Here is a 21,033-nt window from a genome sequence, read left to right on the forward strand (position 1 = left end):
ACTGACTTCTGAATTGACCATAGGTTGCAGTGGGGCAAACGTTTGTCACATATCAGTGGATGTGATGAAAATGTTTCAGCTCTCTAGGACGCACGGATGATTTTCTTAGATTTTTGAATTTAGGAATGTAACATAATGTAGAAATGTACATTTCTTGTAATAAGCTATGCCCACTTTGCGCAATCATTACCAATTTTTTTACATCTACTGAGTAGTGACCTGAGATCGTACTAACCGAATTTCGTATGAATACATCCAGCGAATTACGAGGTATAAACTTTTTGCAAGTGTTGCGCCACCTAGTGGAAGAATATTCCAGGACTGCTCAGCGAAGCTCGGGCTGAGCATCTGAATAGACGCGTCAAGTTTGGTTACAATAGCTTTAGCCAATTATGATTTATGGCATTTATGTAAAATTGTACGGAAAGACACAAAAGTAAAAAATTGTGAAAAAAAAAACAGATTGACGTATCAAAATTCTTTTGATAATTTTTGATCAGCGACGTCCATAGATGATCCTGCCAAAGTTTCAGGTTGATTGGCAAAACCGTCTTGGACGAGTTCGCAAAAATAGGTTTTGGAGAAAAGAGATCAAAAGTCGTAAAATCTGACATTTTTAGAGCAGAAGATCATAGGAGCAAAGATGCAAATGAATCCAGAGATTAAAATAATGAAAGAAAATTGACTCTAAACGAAGCCGTTTTCGAGATAATTGCAAAAATGCAAAGCTGATTGTTATAGCGCCACCATGACGTCTATGAGGGCCATTTTTTTTGCCTGAGTAGTGGGTGGAATTTGCAACCTACGTGCCAGTTTTGGTGAGTTTTTGTCTAGCAGGTTTTGCTGCCCAAACACTTTTAGTGGAGAAAAACAAGAAAGAAGAAGAAGAAGGATCAGAACAAAACCAATAGAGCTCCAGCAGCTTCGCTGCTTGGATCCCTAATAAGGGGGAGCAGCAAATTAGTAATTTAAGTAGGAGCTAAATCATGAAGGGCTTTAAATGTAATCAGTAAACTCATAAAATCAATTCTTAAACTTACTGGTGTAGAACCAGTGAAGAAAAGCCAGAAAAGAGGTGACATGATCTTGTCTCACTGAATCTGTTAAAAGCCCAGTAGTGTACAGTAAGTACATTGTTGACCCTGCAGTATGTGCTGTTGTTTATACAGATTAAACAAAAGAGATATACCCTATCAGTTGCTGAGTTTTAGAAATGCTGGTAGACATATACAGGCTAGATAAGCTAACAGGCTGCTGTCTGTAGCTTCATATTATATATACAGACATGATAGTGGTATTAATGTGCCCATCTAAATCTACACAAGAAATCGAATAAGCACATTTCCTAAAATGTAGAACTATTCCCTTAGGCTCTAATGATGCAACCAAATGAAGTAATCTAACTATTAATTCTTAAGAAATTATACTTAACTTGCACACAACCTTAGTAATGGATATTTAATTGGCTGTTCTGCTCTTCCCGCTGTATGATTGTTGTCACGAGTTTGGGTTGGTTGGTTGGGTTTTGTATTTGTTTTCTGGGTTAATTCCCCACCCTTGTGTTTGCTCTTCTCTGTAGTAGCCTATGTGTTACTTTGGTCATTTGTTTATTCGCCAGGTTTCCTTGTTATGAGTTCATCACCGTTGCTAGTCTTGTTTTACTGTCTCTGTGGTCTCTACCTTTTTTGGTTTTTGTCAGCAGGTCACTTATGATGTCTCTGTTATGTTTCGTTTTGTGACTTTCTTCCTCGTGTGTTTTAGTTACATTTACTTCCTGTTTTAGTTTGTAGTTAGTCTGCCCAAGTGTCTGTTGTCATGTTTTACTGCCTGTGCTTGTCTCTGACTGTCTGAGTTGTGTCACCTGTGTGTAACTAGTTTCTCCCCCACCTCTGTATTTAAGTGGTTGTCTGTTTTTGAGTGGTTGCCAGTTCATTGTCTGTTGTAAGCTTGTTTTTACAGGAGTCTGTATGTTTCTAGTTTAGTCTCTTGTTAGTCACCTGTTTAGTTTCATGTCTCCCGGTTTCTTGTGGATCACTCTCTCATTTGGATTTGGAAACTTATTCTCCTGTGTTCAGCCCTGCCGGCTGATGTTGATGTGTAGCAGGTATAAGGTTTATCATATTAACCGTCTTAGTTTAGCATTACAACATGCTACAAATTAGCACTAGCTGTCTCCCTCTTCTGCTCTGTCTCCCTGTCTTCCTCCTCCTGTGCTGGCCGTCTCCCTCTTCTCCTCTGTCTCCCTCTTCTCCTCTGTCTCCCTCTCCTCCTCCTGTGCCCTGCAGTATACCTGGGCAATGACTTTTGAGTCACAATTTGAGAGCATGAGAACCAGACAGTAGCATATATAACACTTTTTAATTGCAAACTATCCAAAATAGCACAGTATTTTACCTGGGTGGTTCTCTGGTGTGTTTGCTGTAGATTTGTCAGTATCGCTGTCAGATTTAAAAGCTCCATGAGTGGGAAGAAGACACAAATGTCAGTTGCTTCTTTTTAAGATATCTTTGTTTACAGTAGCAACACATTTCTACATAGTGCATACTGCAGAGTGATTAGAAGGTTATTCTGTATTCCTGTGAGCAGAAGTATTGCTGTGAATGGTGCAATAAAGCAATGCTGAACTGCTTCATCCAGCTGTCTGGAAAAAGATGGTAAGATAGCTACGCACAGCTATGCACACTCTCAACCACACATGCATGCACACAGTCTGTGTTTCTCATGTGGGAAACAGCTGTTGAGGCCTCTAGATGATGTAATGACAAAAACTGTTTTCAATCTGAACTTTTATATGCTGTGTATGGCCGTCTGCAGTAGTCTGCGCTTGATTGTTCTGCCAGGTAGACTGATGATTTAATTTACTCCTGTTAGCCCCGTGGCAGTGTATACAATCTATATACGTATGTGAGCGTATGCATTTGGAGAGGTTTCAGAAAAATACTCCACACTGACAAGCCATCACACAGAGATATTGTTATGCATGCATGTTTACTCATAGTGTACGTGGCATTTGTTTTTTTTGTTTTTGTGTGTGTGTGTGTGTATGTGTGCGGACTGTGGTGGTAAAACAGCTGGTCTTTTGTTCGGGGAAAAGATGAGTCAGACAGGTTGAGCAGAACAAAACAAAGGGCTCCAGCCTTGGAGGGATAAGACAACACACATATAAAACCACAGTGTGTATATCTGTGTGTGTGAGTGTGTGTCTCGTTCAGATGAATAAGCTCTATGATACATGTAAAAACCTCAGTGTCAGTGTTTTGGATGAGCAGATATAAAATTACAAATATAAAGCTGTGTGTGAGTCAGCTGTTCAACCTCTGGGTTCAGTTTAGTGTCATTTAACCTTCAATCGTATTATTTCACTTAATTAACTGTAACATCTCTTGAGGAAATGCACAAGTCATTGTGGAAACATGCACTCATTAAAAAATTTTATTAATCCAAATAACAATTTGTCTGCTTCTAGGTAGACGGATTCTGTTCAGAAATATGCAGGAAACACTTCTAAAACCCAATGATTAAAGGCTCAGTGTGTAATATTTCTCAGGATCTACTGACAGAAATGCAATATAAGATCCTTAACTACGTTTTCAGTGGTCTATAAAGACGTTACATAATGAACCGTTATGTTTTTTTTACCTTGGAATGTAACCTACATAACCGCAGGCACCCCCTGCTGTGGAGGTCGCTCACTACTTTAAATGCGTCTGTAGAAGAAGAAGAGGAAATAATAATAATAAACAGTCTCTGAGAGTCTTCTGGTTTATTAGAAGTAAGAAGATAAGTGACATTTGGAAAAATGAACGAGCACACGTGTTATTTAGCACGAGAGCCGACAGCCTGTGGACCTTTATACCATGAAGCCAGAGGAGTCGGGACAGATGCAGACAGATGACAGCAAAAAATCACAGACATAATCAATGTGGATTTTTCCAGATGGAAGGCTTTGACGTGGGACAGATGTTTTCAATGCGGAACTCAAGTTGTCTGTTTTCTGCTGGACAGGTAATTAATTTAGTCAGACTTTAGCGATGCAAATGAAAGCTGTTCTTTGATAGCTTTAGCTAGAAGCTGGCTATAATCACAGAGAGCCGTGGCGTGTTTCTCCTGTTCAATTCTGTAAAATAAGTAGTTCGATTTATTTCATGTAGCCATGGTTTTACTGATTAATCAAGTAAATATAATTTCTTAATTTATCAATGTAAAGAAACCTGATATCTTGACTGGCAACTCTCTGCTATCTCACAGAGGACATCTTTGTCCTGTCTCAGGCACCGTAGGTATACTGCTTGTTTGGATAGTGGAGGGGGGGTGCAATTCATAACTCTCACCACTAGATGCCACTAAAACTTACACACTGAAGCTTTAAAGTGTTTTAACATTAACGTTGTGACAAGATCTTGCAAGATTAAAAAAAAAGCTTTCTCGTGAGATTCACTCTTCATTTTTCATTTACCAGCTCTTATGCCACACACATTAATTTTCTGAAAAACCAATGTATAACTGATAACCCAACTCACGGAGCAAATCAACTCCGCCCAGCTGATGCGACATCGACATACACTGTGATGGTGCTCAAGTGATGACCCCACCTGTAAGTCCCCACAGTTGTGACTGAGGGTAACGTAACTGGTAGAGTTAAGCAAAATAACAACGTAACGTTAAAAACTGATGTGCAGCCTTGCTCTGTTTGGGATTTTGAGCTGCACTTTACTGGAGCTGCTGAAGTTAACGTGTGGATTACTGTGATGAGATGTCTGCCTGATCTGAAGTGGTGTTGGTTAGTTTCGGTTTCCAAAGTGAGAGTATAAGGCAAGTAGATAAAAAAATATTTTCAATTCTCATTAAATGATGACGTTATTCTCGGAATATTACAACTCAGAGTACACAGAAGATTCTGAATGTGCAGAAAGTTTTGAACATGAGCAGAACACCTCCTGAAACACAGGAGCTTTTAAAGTCCAGGAGTTTCTAACTGAATTAAAATAAATAACTTATCATTTAGGTGAAACGCTGGTACAATCACGTTTAAAGGTTACTTTACTACTAAATTTTAAGGTTACTTTCCCAATAAAAGACTCAAACCTGAATGGAAGACTAAACCATATATGTTGACTCAGCAGTGATGATATTAAAGGATCTAGAGGAGAAACAGATCTGAAAGCAACACAGAATGCCTGAATGATCACCTGCCACCTGAATTTAGTGTTTCCCAGTGTTTTCCATTAATAAAAACATTTCCACCATTAACTGGTGAACCAGAATGCAGGAAATGGTTTAATGCTCAACACCTTCTTATAGTAATAGTCTTAAAATCTCGTCTCAATCTCGTGAACCCAACACCATGTGTCTTCTCCGAATGAGCTAAGTGTCCCCTATTTAACATCTACCTATCAACTATCTATACCGGAAAACTTTAAATAATAGCCCGGGCTTTTATTTGCTAAAATCACTGAATAGACTCTACCTTTATTTGGGACACGCCTTTAATTATTTTTGCACAAAACTGAAATAGGCTACTATGATTATGTATTTCCCTGCGACCCGATCCCGGATAAGCGGATGAAGATGGATGGATGGATGGATTATGTATTTCAAACAGAATAGTACTTGTATAAAGTATGTAATAATATCAAATACAAGTCATTCATTTGATCCAGCTCCGACAGACCGGGTCTGTCTGGACGGCTTATGTGCTTTTATTTGAAGGCAGCAACATAACGAAAGCAACAAGATGTTGCAGGATGATAAAAGTGTGGCAGAAGTTAGCAGACAGAGAGCGATGGACTTCACACGACAGGACTCACAACTTAATTTTTATGAAAAGCTGTCTGGACTCTTTTGATGGGTGGACCCTTACAGACTGAAGGAATATAAATAATCAAGGAACGGACACATTCGGCACTTTTTTTTTTCTTTTCATCTTTTGTACCATGCAGGTTACACTGTTCGTTGTTTCCGTTAAATGAACTGAACAATTGAATTGTAGAGAATCTAACCGATCTAACGATGTGCAGCATGTCCATACTGACATATTGATCATACGTTTAAACATTAATATGTAGCATATTAACAATCTAAGCAGCTAAAGCGGGCGACCCTGCAGGGTTTAAGAGGTTTTATACATCCAAAGAACTTCTATAAAAACCAGACCAGGCGTTTAATGGAGACCTGAGTTTATTAGTCAAAATGTGTTCCCACATAGTCAACGGGGTAGCAGCTATCACATTAAAATGCATTTATTATGCATTGTATTAGTAATAGTAGCTTTATCTTTTATACTTATTAGCTTATTAGTAAAGAAATAGTTCAGAATGTTGAAGTCAAGACCGTCCAAACCGAGACCAAGACCAGTTCCCTGCATTGCATAGCACGCAATAAAATGTGGAACGAGATCATAGGTGCTTCTCAAAGTGATCTGAAAGATCCACATTCCCATTTAAAACACCCACATACAAACACTAAGAGCTGAAATCAACGTAAGCATCGCAGGGAGGGGTGACAGTCATTAATTAGGGTTATTGGTTGCATTTGAAGCAATAAGTTTTACTTCCAATCAAAGTTAGGATGTTAACAAATCAGACAATGCAAAAGCAATTTATTGATATTCCCAAAGTTATGGTCTTGACTGGTCTTGAAATAAAATCCCGAGTCCTCAATGTCCGAGACCGAGACAAGACTGAGTACAAATACGGTCGAGTCCGAGACGAGACCAAGACCATCAAAAAGTGGTCTTAGGACCGGTCTTAAGACCAAGACCAGTCTCGAGTACTACAACACTAGTTCAGAAAAGAAAATGGTTGGATTCTTTGCATTCTAGTTTTGAGTCAGTCCCACATACACTGTTCTGGTGTCATAATTACTCACCACCATGTGCACAATTTAACTTGTACTTGCTTCTGGGAAATCACTGACACTCTTCTGGATATGTTAAGAAACAGGCCATCAGAATCAGGACGATTGGGAGTTTCATCATCATCTGTTTAGATCTTTGATTGGTCGGTGTTGGAGTCGATTCTCTGCTGATGTTTACCAGGTGTGAAACCGACCTTGTGACTTCGCTTATTTCAGGCTTTCTGGTTTCCAAAGTTTTGCATTTACACCACAACATCTCAGACCCAGTGTGTCTGAAAAACAGGGTGAGGGAGCAGCCGACCCTGCAGGCTTGACCAGCTTGAGTGTATGTTGTTGTTGCTGAGCAGCAGCAGGGGCACGGCAGAAGGTGGATGGAGTGTGTCTGGTATTCCAAGAATGCACCATGACTGGTATTTTTGTCTGCATACCTCACAGCCCTTTAACTCTCCCTCACACACTCTGGGTGTCACTCACTCTGTCAAATGCCTTTCCTCATCTTTACTGAGCCTGTAGTGTACACACAGTTAAAATAATCTCTGTTTTTAGGATTTCTTTTCCCAACATTCATTTTGATGTGTCAGTAAGAATATACAGTACACCTTTCAGCAGTCATACTCATTTTAGGACAGTGAAGGGTAAATCCGAGCGCTCACTGTCACAACCAGCTGTTATTACAACACAATACACAAATAACCACAGGCAACTGCTCTTCTAAGGTACAATAGGATTTATTTACTCTAGCACAGATTAATAATCAGCAACTTCAGCCAACAAAACACTATCATTTATTCTAAGCACAATTAAAGCATGAAAGCGAGAAAGAGAAAAAGGCACACGAAGCACGGTATATCAGATCCTGGTTGGCACAGCTAGAAACAATGTAACTACCACTTTGTCACACAGTACCTGGCAGTAAAAGTTGCAGGAACCAACATAAGCAAAGATACACAAAATCCTAATTACCATTGTAAAACACAATAATTACCACTTTATCATAGAGTAACCGGCAGCGAACTTGCATTCAGCAACCGTGTTACTGGACTTGTGTCTTGATACAGTTACTGGCTTCACACAAGCAGCTTTTTCAAACTTCTCCATTTTAGGTCTCCGGATTTGCTGTTTTAGTCTGGACAGGAGGTGCACACGTAGCAAAAGGTCTGTGTTTTTAAGCTAAAGCATAGTAGTGTGGATGTAGCCTAAGATTTACACACTCTGGAGGCTGTTTTTGGAAAATCTCAGTTTGAAGAGAGATGAACTGAGGGCTGAAACTGAGAGGAAAAGATTTACAAATGTAACCAGTTTAACCAAGCCAAGCAGCTGATGAATGAGCCATTGATGATGCCAGTGAGCTAATGCAAGCTCCACTTCAGTGCGCAGCCTGAACTAACACTATGCTCCATTCCTTGGATGTAATGAAGGGTTTTGCAGAATTGTCCGATATTAATATTCTGTCTGATATTATGATTGGTATTTCAGTTGCTATTATTCAGTTCAGTGCTGTTTCTGTTCATCGTCTTATTTTAATTTTGAGGTGAAACGTGTTTCCATGATTACTTGGTTTTCGTATCAGTTTGGCTCAGTGTGGCATATTTTCAGCTCCTGTTACTGAATTTATTGCTTACTCATGAATAAAGAGTACTGTCTATGCTTTGGTGACTACATGAATATCCACTCAGCGTGATATTAAACCGTAACAGTTGTCCTCTTTCTCTCTGTCTCTCTCTCTCTCACACACACACACACACACACCACACACACACACACACACACACAGTCTCCCATATACTTCTCAGTTGACTAAACAAACAGTTCAGTTTTAGAAGCACATGACTGTCCACAGTCTTGTGCAGAGAGCCTACTGTCAGCTATTTGTGTGTGTACCTTTAACAAAGACTGATGTAATACATGTACTCTGTACACAGGAAGTATTACTGTATGCACACACACCTTTATATTTACAGGTAAATATGTAACATACAGTATGTTCATAAACATGTATACTCTGTCTTGCTTTTATGCAGCTCACATTCTCATACTGACTTCCACAGAGGCCAGCTGGATGAAAACAAAGGTAAGAGAGATTGATTTGTTGGAAAGGCAAAGGCACAGTTTTATGGAGCAACAGTCTCTTTTTGTCTCACTGTCTTTTGATTTTGCACTTTGTTTTTCTCTTCCATATCTCACTCTTTTTACTTCTCATCCAATTGCATGCATGCTATCCCTTCATTTTTGTCTTTCTCTACATATGCTGTATGTTAAAGAGCCTCATCCAACGATCCTAATCCATAGACTGTAAATAAGAAATGGACGTAGTCATGGTGACGTCACCCGTTGGTTTGTGGACTGCCGTTCTGAAGCCTCGAGTTTGGCCGATAGGGCGGCGCCATGTTGAGTTTTTGCAACCAGGAAGTCCCGGAAGTGACGATACGGTGGAGCTTACGTCCGTGTGCGGAGCTAGCGAGCTTGCTTAGCTAGGTGCAACTGTAACTCACGTTAACTGTCATTTTAACTGGGCTGATAACTTTGTCTAGCGAACAACAGTTTTAAACTAAATGTACTCACCAGAGAAAGTGAACAGCCGACTCCTAATAAGCTTTTTCAACGGTGCTGGTTAAATTTACACAGCGCCGAGGGTACGAGTCTGCTCTAGCCTGATTGACAGGTCGCCATGGTAACGACTTGTCAATCATAGATAATCCCGCCCTGAAACATACTCTGCTTTCTGGTCTATTTTAAAATAAATGGGACCATAATTTACTAAATGAACATCATTTTGTATTGAAGAAGACTTGAAACTAGCGACTGAGACCATAAACTCATCAGGAAAGTGTTTACTGGGGTAATTATTCAGCTGAGAAGTAGGGTCATTTTATTTCTAATGGAGCCGGACTTCTTTTCGCAACCAGAAGAGTCGCCCCCTGCTGGATTTTCAATAGAATGCAGGTTTCAGGGACTTCCGCATCGGCTTCATATTGTAGACCGGAAGCTTCCCGCTTGTCCTAACCGTTTCTCTTTCGACTAAATTACTCAAACTGCTCATAACTGAATGAACCTGCAGAGACACAAGATAGAGATGCAAAACAATGTGTGTATATATATAAAAACCTGTTTCTCTACTGCGTTCTTGTCTGTACTATCCCAGAATGCATTTTGCTGCCAAAAAGTGGAAATGTCGGACGAGAAAACTCACAACTGTAACTTATAATACTGCTGTTCTTGTGTGACATATAGTAGAGTACAAGAGTTTTGTATGTATGTATATATGTATATGTGTGTGTGTGTGTGTGTGTGTGTGTGTGTGTGTGTGTGTGTTTGTGTATATATATATATATATATATATATATATATATATATATATATATATATATATATATATATATATATATATATATATAGAGAGAGAAAACATTAGGGATAACAGGAGCAGGTTTAAATGACATACTGGAGTGTGATGGAAGCAGACAGAGCAGGAAGTTTGTGGTCAGCTTTCTTAAAAAGGACAGGATTGATCTGAAAATCTGACAATCCAGATAATGTAGAAGTTAACTAACCCCAGAAGATGGCAGTAATACAACAGCAATGATGTAAGCTGCTGTTGAACCTGAAAGAAGAAGAAGAGGAAGACAAACAGACAGGTGATTCTGGAGGGTTCAAAGTTGTAGATCGTGTAACTTTAAGTCTGATGTTATTCATTAATGAGCCATGTGGTGTAGTAACGTTATTCATTCAGTTTTCAGTGTTCATCTGCGTTAAATGTCATGTTCTGTAAAATTAGATTATTTTTGCTAACCTCTTGAGTCGCAGCATTAATGTCACCTAGCTAGTAGGGAGCCTTCACATTTCTGTTTGTTTGTTTGTTTAAACAGTTATTTATGTAGATTTGTGGGTCCTGGCAGAGACTTTATATAGAGGTCCTGGTCCTGAAGACCAACGTGGAGTCTCGCCTGGCTGTTAAAGGGAAAATACACCTGAAAACAGATATTATCTGCGTTAGTTAGCATAGCTTTAGCACTGTTGTGGAGGTCTCTTGCTGCTCATGATACTGCAACCCGACTGTGTAATCTTGTATTTTTTGAAAAAGTCATTGCAAATTTTTGACAATTTTAGCAACTTTCTTCAGTTAGCTACCAGTGAATTGTGTGTATAAATGTGGTTGCGCATTCTGCCATAACTAACGTTACTAAAAGTATTAACCTTACCGTGTTTAAAGTAAAGTCTTTCTGACGGCTGTTATCCATGAAGCTTTGTTTTGAGTCTTGGCAGAGACGTTTGGACTTGGAGACCCTCTACTCTCTTTAACAGCTTTAAACATACATAACATTGTTTTATCTGCGTAATACTTATATAGTTTTGTCTTAATACTCCAGGTTGGGGTCTCAGAGACTTCAGCTGTGAACCATGTTTAAATACAATTAATTTATTGTGCTTTTTGTGATATGTCTTGACACTGCTTTTAAGGCAGCACTACACCTCCAAACTCCCCCAAATGTGAATTGTGTATATTTGTATTTCTGTCATTGCCGTTGATCAGAATTTGCTCAACTTTGGGATCTCTTTTATTCCAAATTAACATCACTATGTAGAATTACTTACATTTCTTTTCTTGTGAATCATTTGTCAGTGCCAAGCCCATATAATTTAAAAAACATGAACCTTATTTGGTGAAATACCGATGCTTTATGGTCATTTCCATGTACTGTATTCATTAAATGTAGCTTACAAGCCTAGTTTGTGAAAAATTGAATGAGTTACCACAATGAGGAAATAAAGCCTCTGTCAACAAAGCAGGATTATGGGAGACAAGGTGAATATTTATCAAAATGTACTACCAGCATTATAAATGTGCAAAAAATTTATTTAATTTTATAAATTTAAACTCCCTGAACAATAGACATTCAGAACTTGACTTCTTCCTATAAATCTAATTTCTATCTTTAAATTATTTGTTGTAGTACTCTGATGTCATTGCTTCATGACCCAAATATTGACTTTGTTGTTTCTGTAAGCTCTCTCTTACCTGACAGAATGAGCTTTCTTTCTTTAAAGATACTTTATATGACTAATTGCATTTTTAATAACTTTTGCTTTTTAAATCCACAGGAGTGTGCCAGAAATGAGTTGCACTTTCCACCTCCTGGTTTCCCGCAGTGACATCTACCATGGCCGTTTTCTGCTTGTCTTGTCTCGACAGTCCGTGTTGCTCAGAGCTCTCAGCACTGGGCCCCAGATCAGCCGCAGCCTGCAGGAGAGCTACAGGCTTCTGCAACTGCCTGACCAGGGACATAGCAGTCCTGGGCAGGTGAAAGAGGCCTACTTGCGCCTAGCCAAGCTTTACCACCCGGACTCTGGGGCTCCGACTGCAGACGCAGTGCTGTTTGCTCGGGTGGAGGAGGCCTACCGTGCTGTGCTGGCGCATCAGAGCAAGACCAAGCAACCTGATGGAGGAAAGGAAGCAGAAGAGGAGGAGTCCAGAGGTACAGCACTTCCACACAGACACTACCTCAGCTACGAGGGTGTGGGTTCAGGCACACCCAGCCAGCGTGAACGTCAGTACAGGCAGATTCGTATTGACCGGGCATCTGAGCAGGTTTTGAATTACCGACAGAGGGAGCATGAGAGGGCAGCTGCTGCCGAGGGGGCGCTGGTGGAAAGGGACATGCGTCAGCGCAGCCGAAAGGTCCAGATCACCCAGGCTGTGGAACGGCTTGTGGAAGACCTGATCCAAGAGTCCATGGCCCGAGGAGACTTCAGGAACCTGAGTGGAGCTGGAAAGCCCCTCAACAAGTTTGAGCACAATCCTTATGCTGATCCAATGACCCACAACCTCAACCGCATTCTCATAGATAATGGCTACCAGCCACCCTGGGTTGTCACACAACGCGACATCCGAGAGACCACTGCTCAGATTCGAAATAGGTTATTGGATGGTAGGGTCAGGCTCGGTGACCCCATGACCTCCAAAGAGCACAGGCAATGGGAGCAGCTGTGTGCATCTGTAGAGGAGGAGTTAGTGAAACTTAACAAGATGGTGGACAATTACAACCTCATAGTACCGATGCTCAACATGCAAATGGTTCACTTTAGTTTGTCACGAGAGATTGACCGTGCTGTGAAAGGAGCCTGCCAGCACCGACTGGACCAGCAGAGAGAGAGAGACAATGAGAGAGAGAGGAGGAAGGAGGAGAAGAAACAAGCCATTGCAGTAACCACACCTAAAAATACCAAACAAGACCTGATGTCTTGGATGAAGGCTTTGCTCAGATTAACACACTAACACTCTGACTCTAAGTGAACAGGACAGTGATTTGAGATCAGTGGTTTATTTGTCAACCAATAATTACAGTCCATGGGGCTATTTCACACTTGTTCACCTGCTTATTTCTGTGTATGTCAGACACAATATTGCCACCAATTTTACTCTGTGTTACAACCGTATTGAGCAATTGTAGTTGCTGTGACTGTAAAGTGTGAAGAACTGCATGTGTTGATAACAAAGATTACAACATGAACCATTTTTATGATATGATGTGAAGTTGTTTCTGTGAAATTACTGATCTGAACATACAAACCTACCTAACACTAACTGTTGGTTGCTATGTGACATTAAAAGTTATGGTAATTATAAATATTGTGTTTGTATTTCTTTGTTGAGAGTGTTTGAATCTTGTTTAAGTAGCTGAATGTCTCATTCTAGTCTGGCAGCTACTCCAGTGTTGCAGGGTTGCAGATGACGATGGGCTCCTTGCTCCTGGCTCCGGTACCTGCAGCTTCCCTGTGCACAGCCTGAGCGATGACCCTGGACGGAATCCTCACCTTGGTCCAGTCGTGGGCGATGTACTGGTGGTACGGATCATGAGAGCTCTCCAGCTTCTTGGAGCGAATATAGCTGAGCATGATGCCGAAGGTGAAGAAGCTGAACATACCGACCACCAGGAGGATGTACATCATGCCCTCAGTCTGAGCGTGGGCCCGGGCTCCATCCACGTGGTGCACAGCTTGCTGGGTAGTGTAGTTCTGAGGTATTGGTGAAGACAGTACACTTGTGCTGTTGAGGCAGTGCTGCAGGAAGGAGAGCAGGAGCGACTGCAGCTCGGTGGTGTTGATGTGTGGCATGACTGACATCTGCTGGACACTCAGCTAACCGCAACTGAGGAGGAAGAGACTGTAAGAAAAAGTCTTGTCTCAGGAAAGGTCAGCCTAGAATTAATTTTGTTTTTGTATTATTAACACAGTTTGTATTTTATTAATATTATATCTTAATATAGGTTTTATATTTAGACAAACAACAACAAAAAAAGATGGAGGGGAATGAGACCTATATCTAACTGTGATTTTAAATAATTAAAGTTTAATTAATTAATAATTAAACTAATTTATCCAGGAAATAAGGAGATATCAATTTAATGTGTATTTAGGGACACTTGTCATATATTTAAATGATACCTCTGAAATGTGTTCTGACTACTACCCAACAAACTTCAGCTTGAATGCTGAATACACCTTTTTTGGTTGACCTTTCAGAGTTTGTTTTGGTGTTATGAGAGTGAATGTGAAATTGATTCCCACATATTATACCTACATCATTATTCAAGCTTGTTTTTAGTAGAAAGAAAAGCCTACCTTTGAAGGATCTGGAATCAGTTCCTGCTGTCATTGGGCATCAGCAGACATCGATAATTTCAAGTCATGTGTCTCCAGCAGGATTAGAAGCAGCTAGTCCCATAGCTAAACATCGAATATAAACGTACACCTCCCACTTTTCTTAGTCATAATGTGCCCTCCTTCATGCTCATGCTTTTATGTGGAAGAGATATGCAGCATGTCCAACATGTCAACACATTTAATGAAATGAAGAGGTCACAGGGCAAGGTCAAAAGCTCAGTGTAGTTACGTTGTGGTGTTGCATGAATTAAATGGCTGTCCTATACTGGTGCAATCAGCTAAAATGAACAGTTTACTGTGGATGAGAATGTTCAGAGTTAGCATATTGTCTTTAGATCAGACCTCATTCAAGCAGTGTCATGAAAATCCTAAGAAAAATATGTTGAATTGGCTTTAACATATTTATGTTATGACTGCGTGTGGCAAAGTCTACACATTATTAACACATTAATAATTAACAAATATTCAAAATTGCTTGTAGATACAGTTTTGTACCTGCTGAGCGGACCATCATCTTTTGTAGCTCAAGACTGGTGTTGAAGCCCAGTTTGTGAATTGTGTATTTAAAAATAAATAAATAAATAAAAAAAACCTCTAATGTTCACATTTTGCTGGAGGAGGAGTAGCGTGTGGTCATTTTCAGGACGGTGCCGGGCTGCAGCGGGAGAACAAAGCTGCTTTCAAACCGGAGGTAGTCTGGACAGTCTGCTGCAAAGCTCAGACTAGATTGAGTTACAACACAATCACCTCCAAATGTCCTTTAACTCTCTGTTGTAGTTGTGTGTGTTTTTGTATGTGTGTGTCTCTGTGTGTGCATGTTGCCTGAAACGTACAAATAAGTGATGTTTAAGGGAGAGATGTTTTTACTCATATTCTCTAGTGGGACTGGCAGAAACAGCAAAGGGCAAAATTCTGTCAAGAGATCAATGTATTTTCTCCAAAACATTATTAATTTCTCTAAATGAACATATTTTATAAAACACATTACACAGTATTTACACAAGAAATGTTGTGTCTCAGATGAACAGTGGATCATTGTCCAAGTTAATACTGATAAGATCATTAGTTTCTGTTTTTAAGTCATTGCCAACAAAGTAAATGCAGCAAGTGCAGTGGACATAAAAATTATATACAAAAATATTTAGTTTATGCAAGTTAATTTACTAATTTGGACAGATGTGGACTAGCACAAACATATAAATTTAGATTTACTAGAACAGTGTTGTTAAAGACATGCTGCTTAACAAACGCTTAAGCTTTGGGAGTGATGTCAATGTCATGATAAGTTTTCTCAGATACCTAGAAGGTCATGTTAATGAAACTGAAGAACTATCATTTGGTGTGTTAAAGACATGACGGTCAAAGTTCAGCACATAGAGATCTAATTTGTTACTTTGTTATTTTCAACTGATGGCAAAATTATTACAAAGACAGATTTCTCTGGCATGTGGTAAAAATAGAAGTAAAAGAGGACATTAGTTGCTACAAATGTCCTGGGTTGTATTAAGCCTTGCATATTTACATGGTACACGCCTCAGTAATATTTACTTAATAAGTCAGTCATTTGAAAGAATAGAAAATTCATGACTGGCCAATTGGATAACGGATAAACTTTTTACTTTAAGTTGTTTGGACACATTACTTTATGCTCTGGTAAATTGACATAGTCATTTTTGACATTATTCAACAATAAGAATAACCATTCATTGGATTCCCTACACTGAAGGCCATTTGTTTTTAAAAAAAACCTTTAAAGGCATTTTTTTCACAGATCCATCCAATAGTCTCATAGCACACCTTTGACATTGCATTTCACTGAAATCTAAAGGAAATCTGCCTATCAGCTTCTATTTGTACTTAACCATACAAGTTGCATATATGACTTCGCAGACCAAGGCGTTTAAAAATCAACTTCTCATACAGTAATTGTGTCTTTGTTAGAAAAATACAGTAATGAAGCTTGACTCTTGCAGAGATGATCTTTTTTCACCTAGTGGATAAAAATGACAAATAAAAATACTATTTGAAAAAATGCAAGGTAAAGAGAAAGACAGGTTTCATATGTGTCCTAAATCAGATATTGTGCAAGCCAGTAAATCTATATAATAGTGTCTTGAAAGCTAAACCTAACTCACCAGTAGTGTTACTCTAGCTGCACCCCGTCACAGTTGTCTTTTGATTCTATTAGTCTGGAAGTATAAAAAGAAAAGGTGAATTATTTAGATGTGAGAAACATCAGGGAGATAATCATAACAAATTCACAAAAACTTTTGTGACATTATATTTATTTAAAGTTAAATAAATATAACGACACAAAAGTTAAAGATTACTTGTTTTCCTTGCTAAATCAAGCCAATTGTGGTGAAGACAACTTCGGAATTAACATCTCATAATTTGGTCACAAAGTATATTGTATTAAAATGTATGGAACGGCCAGTATAAATCCAAAATTAATCACTTCAGTAAAACATCAACTCACTGTGCCTGAGCCTTGAGAGCTTTACGGGCCTCCCGAGCTTCGTGCTCCTCCGAAATCTTCTTATAACAGTAGACCATAACTATAATGAGCCACAGCTGCAGAACCACGATCAGCACGTACATCATTATCTCTGAGATCACCGCTGTCAGCTCCGGATTGGCTGGGAAAGAGGAACCAACAATGCTGCATTTTAGAGGAAACATGTCCACCAGGAGACACTGTGTTTTTCTGCAGACCCTCACAAACATAAAGTAAAGCTGCTTTAAAGTCAGAAATCATCTCATTGGATAAGACAAGCCTGAACATCGTTCAAGTTGACAAACAGGAAAATACTCTTGCTAATAATACATAGATCAGAGGAAAAATATGGATTACAGTAAAAAAAAAAAGTATAACTCCAATGACTGTGGTGATTCTCTGACTCTTCCTTATGGGCCACCAGTAGGTCAAAACTTTTACTTATCAGAGAAATGTCCCAATTATCTAGGCTACAAGAAAGATAGACCTAACAGGTTTTATTGATACAATGACATTTGGTGCAGACATTCATGGTCTTTGTGAACTATGGTGATCCCCTAACTTTTCATCCAGCACCACCATCAGGTCAAAATGTCAATTTGTTGAAAACTGTTAGGCTTTCTTTACAATGAGGATTACAGCCTCATAGAGCCCTTAGCATTGCTTTAGGCGCTATGTCTTGTTGTAAAGTCTAAAGATTCAGTGGACCACAGATAAAACAGTCAAGGCCATGAAGATTCGAGGAAATTGTCCTTGACAAGACACTGTCCACTGTGTCTTTCTTTTTGTAATTTCCTGCTCCTGGGAGACTGCTTGTTTGGACTGCAAGTGTGGCTCATTTGACCATGGACCTTTTTACCTGGCTTGTCATCTAACCTTAAGTAGAAGGTTCTTTGGATCCACATGCTGATTTTTTGGTGCAACTCATTCGATGGGATTTTCATACCTGAGAAACATTTGTTTAAATACATCTCCAAAACTGAGCCATGAGTCATGAGTGGTTGACGTGGAACCACGGTCTTATGGTTAGGTTTAATATAGTGGAATGACAAAATCGTTTTCAAAAATGGGCTGAAATGAGACAAAGCAAAGATGCCAAATAGAGGGAGAAGAAAACTGACAGCCAGTGGAGAAATGTAACTAAGTACTTTTACTACTTTTACTTTTTATTAAGATATGTACTGTACTTAAGTAACAATTTTGCAGGTTTGCTACCCCGTTTTAGAGTGAAATATGTTACTTTCCAGATTAACATTTTACGTACAAAAGAAAGGCTAGATTTATAGGATACAAAGCATTTTATACGGGAATGTTAAACCAGTGGATTCCAATATTTTTAGCTTGTGACCTATTACAAAAAAAGCAATGTCTTCCCCTGCCTTTTCACAGGTACACCCCCCTTACCTACAGCCACTACGCTGAGCTCCACCTCCTTCTCCACAGTAACATGCTCGTGATATTGCGACAGGAAGAGAGTGCGATGGACCGTGCAGCGGTACATCCCTGTGTCATTGAAGGTGACATTTTGAATGTAAATGGATCCTGTCTGAATATCGCTGTTTTGTGTCCCATGCCACTCCAGGCGGTCACTGAAATCTTCATGGAGGATGTCGGCACTGGGGTGCTCATAGTGGAAAATCTGAGAGAAGGTGGGTGGGGAAAGGGAAATCTATAAATATTCTATATTTACATTTCCTGCTCTAAATATACTCTTTAGTACTCTAACTTCTATTTATATATTGCCATAGGCCTAATACACATTTACTCTTTAGTAGTTCCAGTGTAACATCTTCTTCTAAAGCAGAAAACTACTACAAATGTTTATTCTTGTGTAAGTTTGTTGTAAAGATTAACTTTTCAAGTTAATGTAAAATGTTCTTGTGTTTATGATTGACTGCGGATGTCTCCCAAAAATGTTTAACAGCTGCTGTCCAGTTTCCAAAAGTTCATGGAGAGCTGACATAATACAAATGACAAATGTAGAGAAGTAAAAAAAACAGAAGACAGTTAATGACTTTGAAAAAGTAAACAAAGTTAAAAAAAATAGGCCTGCTAAAATGTATTTCCATCTGTGGTACTATTCAGCTTGATGGCACAGTTTCAAAGTTGCTCCACAAGGCACATGGTAGTAGATGAGAGACCTTTTGCATTCACAAACCCAACCAGATTTCACAATTTGGTGAACTCACATGCATGAACTCCTCCTCTCCCAGCGGTTTGAAGTGCCAATCTACGGTGGCTTGGGCAGGGACCTCCTCTCTTATTTTACAGGAGATGCAGCCCAGCAGGAATCCTTCTCCTGCCACGGCTTCAGTCAGGGAGTCCACCTCCGCACAGCCACCATAGCACTGAGACACTGCATGAAAAAAGAGGGAAGCAAAGAAGAAGAACATAAAGAAGCAAGTTTATTTGTATTGCACCTTTCAACAACAAAGCAATACGGCAATTTGACTTTTTAATGAATGTTTCTGATTTTGATTTCAATATTTCCAGCTGGGCCTATTTGTCGCAACCCTCCAGCTCAGAAGGCTTTTAATGAGTGTATTGTTGTTTTTATTTCTTGTCCTGTGTGAACTTACTGGAGTTTCCCCTTTGGTGATTAATCAAGCTTTCTAATCTAAAGTAATTCAAAGTTCTTTATACAAACATAGCAAAATAAAAAGACACATATAAACAGGATTTCAATAAAATCAGATAAAATAGACAATACAAATAAAAAAGTTAACAACATAAACATTACAATGCAAAAGATATTTAAAATATGTTTTGGATAAGTTTTCTGTAAGATAATATTTCATGACTCAGAGTAAGAACAGCTTCCCTTTTCTCTGATGAAATGTCTACTGTGATGGCTGCTGATTTTCTGAGTTTTATTCAACACCTAAAAATGTATATTCAAGAACATGTTAATGTGAAGTCTGATAATGAGACCCTTTTTTAGTACTTTATGAATGGCAGGTGCAGCTGGAAATATCAATCTATTAGGAATGTTGAAGTCCAATAGAATAAAGAATAAAACTATTATTATACTATTAATATTATATTATTATAGATTCACTTATTTATTACTCAAATATAAGAGTTTTTTACTATTAATTTATTTCATAACCATTTTTGTTATATCTTTTTTAATTCTCTTTAATCCCAACAGCAATCAATAAATCAAATGCATTGAGAACCTATGCACTCATTGCACATGAAAATGTGTTTTGGGGGAGTGGCTTTGGAGGGAGGGGTGGGATGTTTTCGTTAGATACTTTCAAAAGTAAGCTGTCTCTTGCTAGCTTTTCAGTTGTTACCTACCCTAGCTTAAATTTACAGTGAATGGATGGTGATGTAACCAATGTTTTAAGGCTTTTAATAAATATGCACGTCACTTAGTTTATGATCTATTTATGGTCTCTCTTTCAGTGATTACATTTTAGCCCCCCTCTTTTTTCATCCATCCATCCATCATCAACCACTTATCCTGCATACAGGGTCGCAGGGGGGCTGGAGCCAATCCCAGCTGACTTTGACCCTGGACAGGTCGCCAGTCCATCTCAGGGCCACACATAGACACACAACCACTCACACTCACATCCACACCTAAGGACAATTTCGGAGACACCAATTAACCTAGCCTGCATGTCTTTGGATGGTGGGAGGAAGCCGGAGCACCTGGAGAGAACCCACGCAGACACGGGGAGAACATGCAAACTCCACACACAGAAAGGCCGGGGCAACCGGGGTTTGAACCCACGACCTTCTTGCTGTGAAAACCCACGCCGCCCACCCCCTCTTTTTTCATTTTTAATTATTTCTTTTTTATGAAAAAGCTCTGAGGACCCTGAAATCAAAGAAATTCAGTTCACTTAAAGAACTCACTTTGAACTGTGCAACTTCAACCACCAACATCAGTAGTTAATTAAAGCTAAGGACATAAATGATTTTTGACTTACCGAAAAGACTGCAGATAACTAAAAAAGACAAATGGCATATCATTTCTGCTGGAGCAACGACCAGCCCTTGAACAAACT

At 39.2% G+C, this 21,033-nt stretch overlaps 3 protein-coding genes across 4 annotated transcripts; 1 reads left to right on the top strand and 2 right to left on the bottom strand.

The window, feature by feature from the left end:
• The first annotated feature begins 10,337 nt into the window (after positions 1-10,337).
• Positions 10,338-13,481, top strand: LOC123968135 (dnaJ homolog subfamily C member 28-like). 2 transcript variants are annotated; one of them, XM_046044658.1, is made up of 2 exons: positions 10,338-10,490; positions 11,956-13,481. In XM_046044658.1, the coding sequence occupies exon 2, from the start codon at positions 11,969-11,971 to the stop codon at positions 13,127-13,129; it is 1,161 nt and encodes a 386-aa protein (XP_045900614.1). In that variant the 5' UTR covers positions 10,338-10,490; positions 11,956-11,968; the 3' UTR covers positions 13,130-13,481. The 2 variants fall into 2 exon arrangements, with proteins under 2 accessions (XP_045900614.1, XP_045900616.1); XM_046044660.1 differs by lacking the exon at positions 10,338-10,490 and adding an exon at positions 10,520-11,659.
• LOC123968137 (potassium voltage-gated channel subfamily E member 1-like) lies at positions 13,160-13,977 on the bottom strand. The gene has a single exon (XM_046044662.1). The coding sequence runs from the start codon at positions 13,975-13,977 to the stop codon at positions 13,558-13,560; it is 420 nt and encodes a 139-aa protein (XP_045900618.1). The 3' UTR covers positions 13,160-13,557.
• A 2,140-nt stretch (positions 13,978-16,117) lies between these two features.
• si:ch211-225p5.8 (uncharacterized protein LOC555567 homolog) lies at positions 16,118-21,023 on the bottom strand. The gene is made up of 6 exons (XM_046044661.1): positions 20,956-21,023; positions 19,204-19,370; positions 18,419-18,653; positions 16,997-17,156; positions 16,653-16,706; positions 16,118-16,507 (listed from the first exon to the last, which is right to left on the bottom strand). Exons 1-5 carry the CDS (start codon positions 20,996-20,998, stop codon positions 16,661-16,663), a joined length of 651 nt encoding a protein of 216 aa, XP_045900617.1. The 5' UTR covers positions 20,999-21,023; the 3' UTR covers positions 16,118-16,507; positions 16,653-16,660.
• Between the last annotated feature and the right edge of the window lie 10 nt (positions 21,024-21,033).

The sequence above is a fragment of the Micropterus dolomieu genome, linkage group LG03, assembly GCF_021292245.1.
Source record: "Micropterus dolomieu isolate WLL.071019.BEF.003 ecotype Adirondacks linkage group LG03, ASM2129224v1, whole genome shotgun sequence".
Taxonomy (NCBI): domain Eukaryota; kingdom Metazoa; phylum Chordata; class Actinopteri; order Centrarchiformes; family Centrarchidae; genus Micropterus; species Micropterus dolomieu.

Coding starts and splice junctions, on each gene's coding strand:
- LOC123968135 (XM_046044658.1), top strand. CDS start 11,969: ATGAGTTGCACTTTCCACCTCCTGGTTTCCCGCAGTGACATCTACCAT.
- LOC123968137 (XM_046044662.1), bottom strand. CDS start 13,977: ATGTCAGTCATGCCACACATCAACACCACCGAGCTGCAGTCGCTCCTG.
- si:ch211-225p5.8 (XM_046044661.1), bottom strand. CDS start 20,998: ATGATATGCCATTTGTCTTTTTTAGTTATCTGCAGTCTTTTCG. Junction 19,371..20,955: donor AGTTATCTGCAGTCTTTTCG/GTAAGTCAAAAA, acceptor TTTTTCATGCAG/TGTCTCAGTGCTATGGTGGC. Junction 17,157..18,418: donor GCTCAGCGTAGTGGCTGTAG/GTAAGGGGGGTG, acceptor CCTCTTTCCCAG/CCAATCCGGAGCTGACAGCG.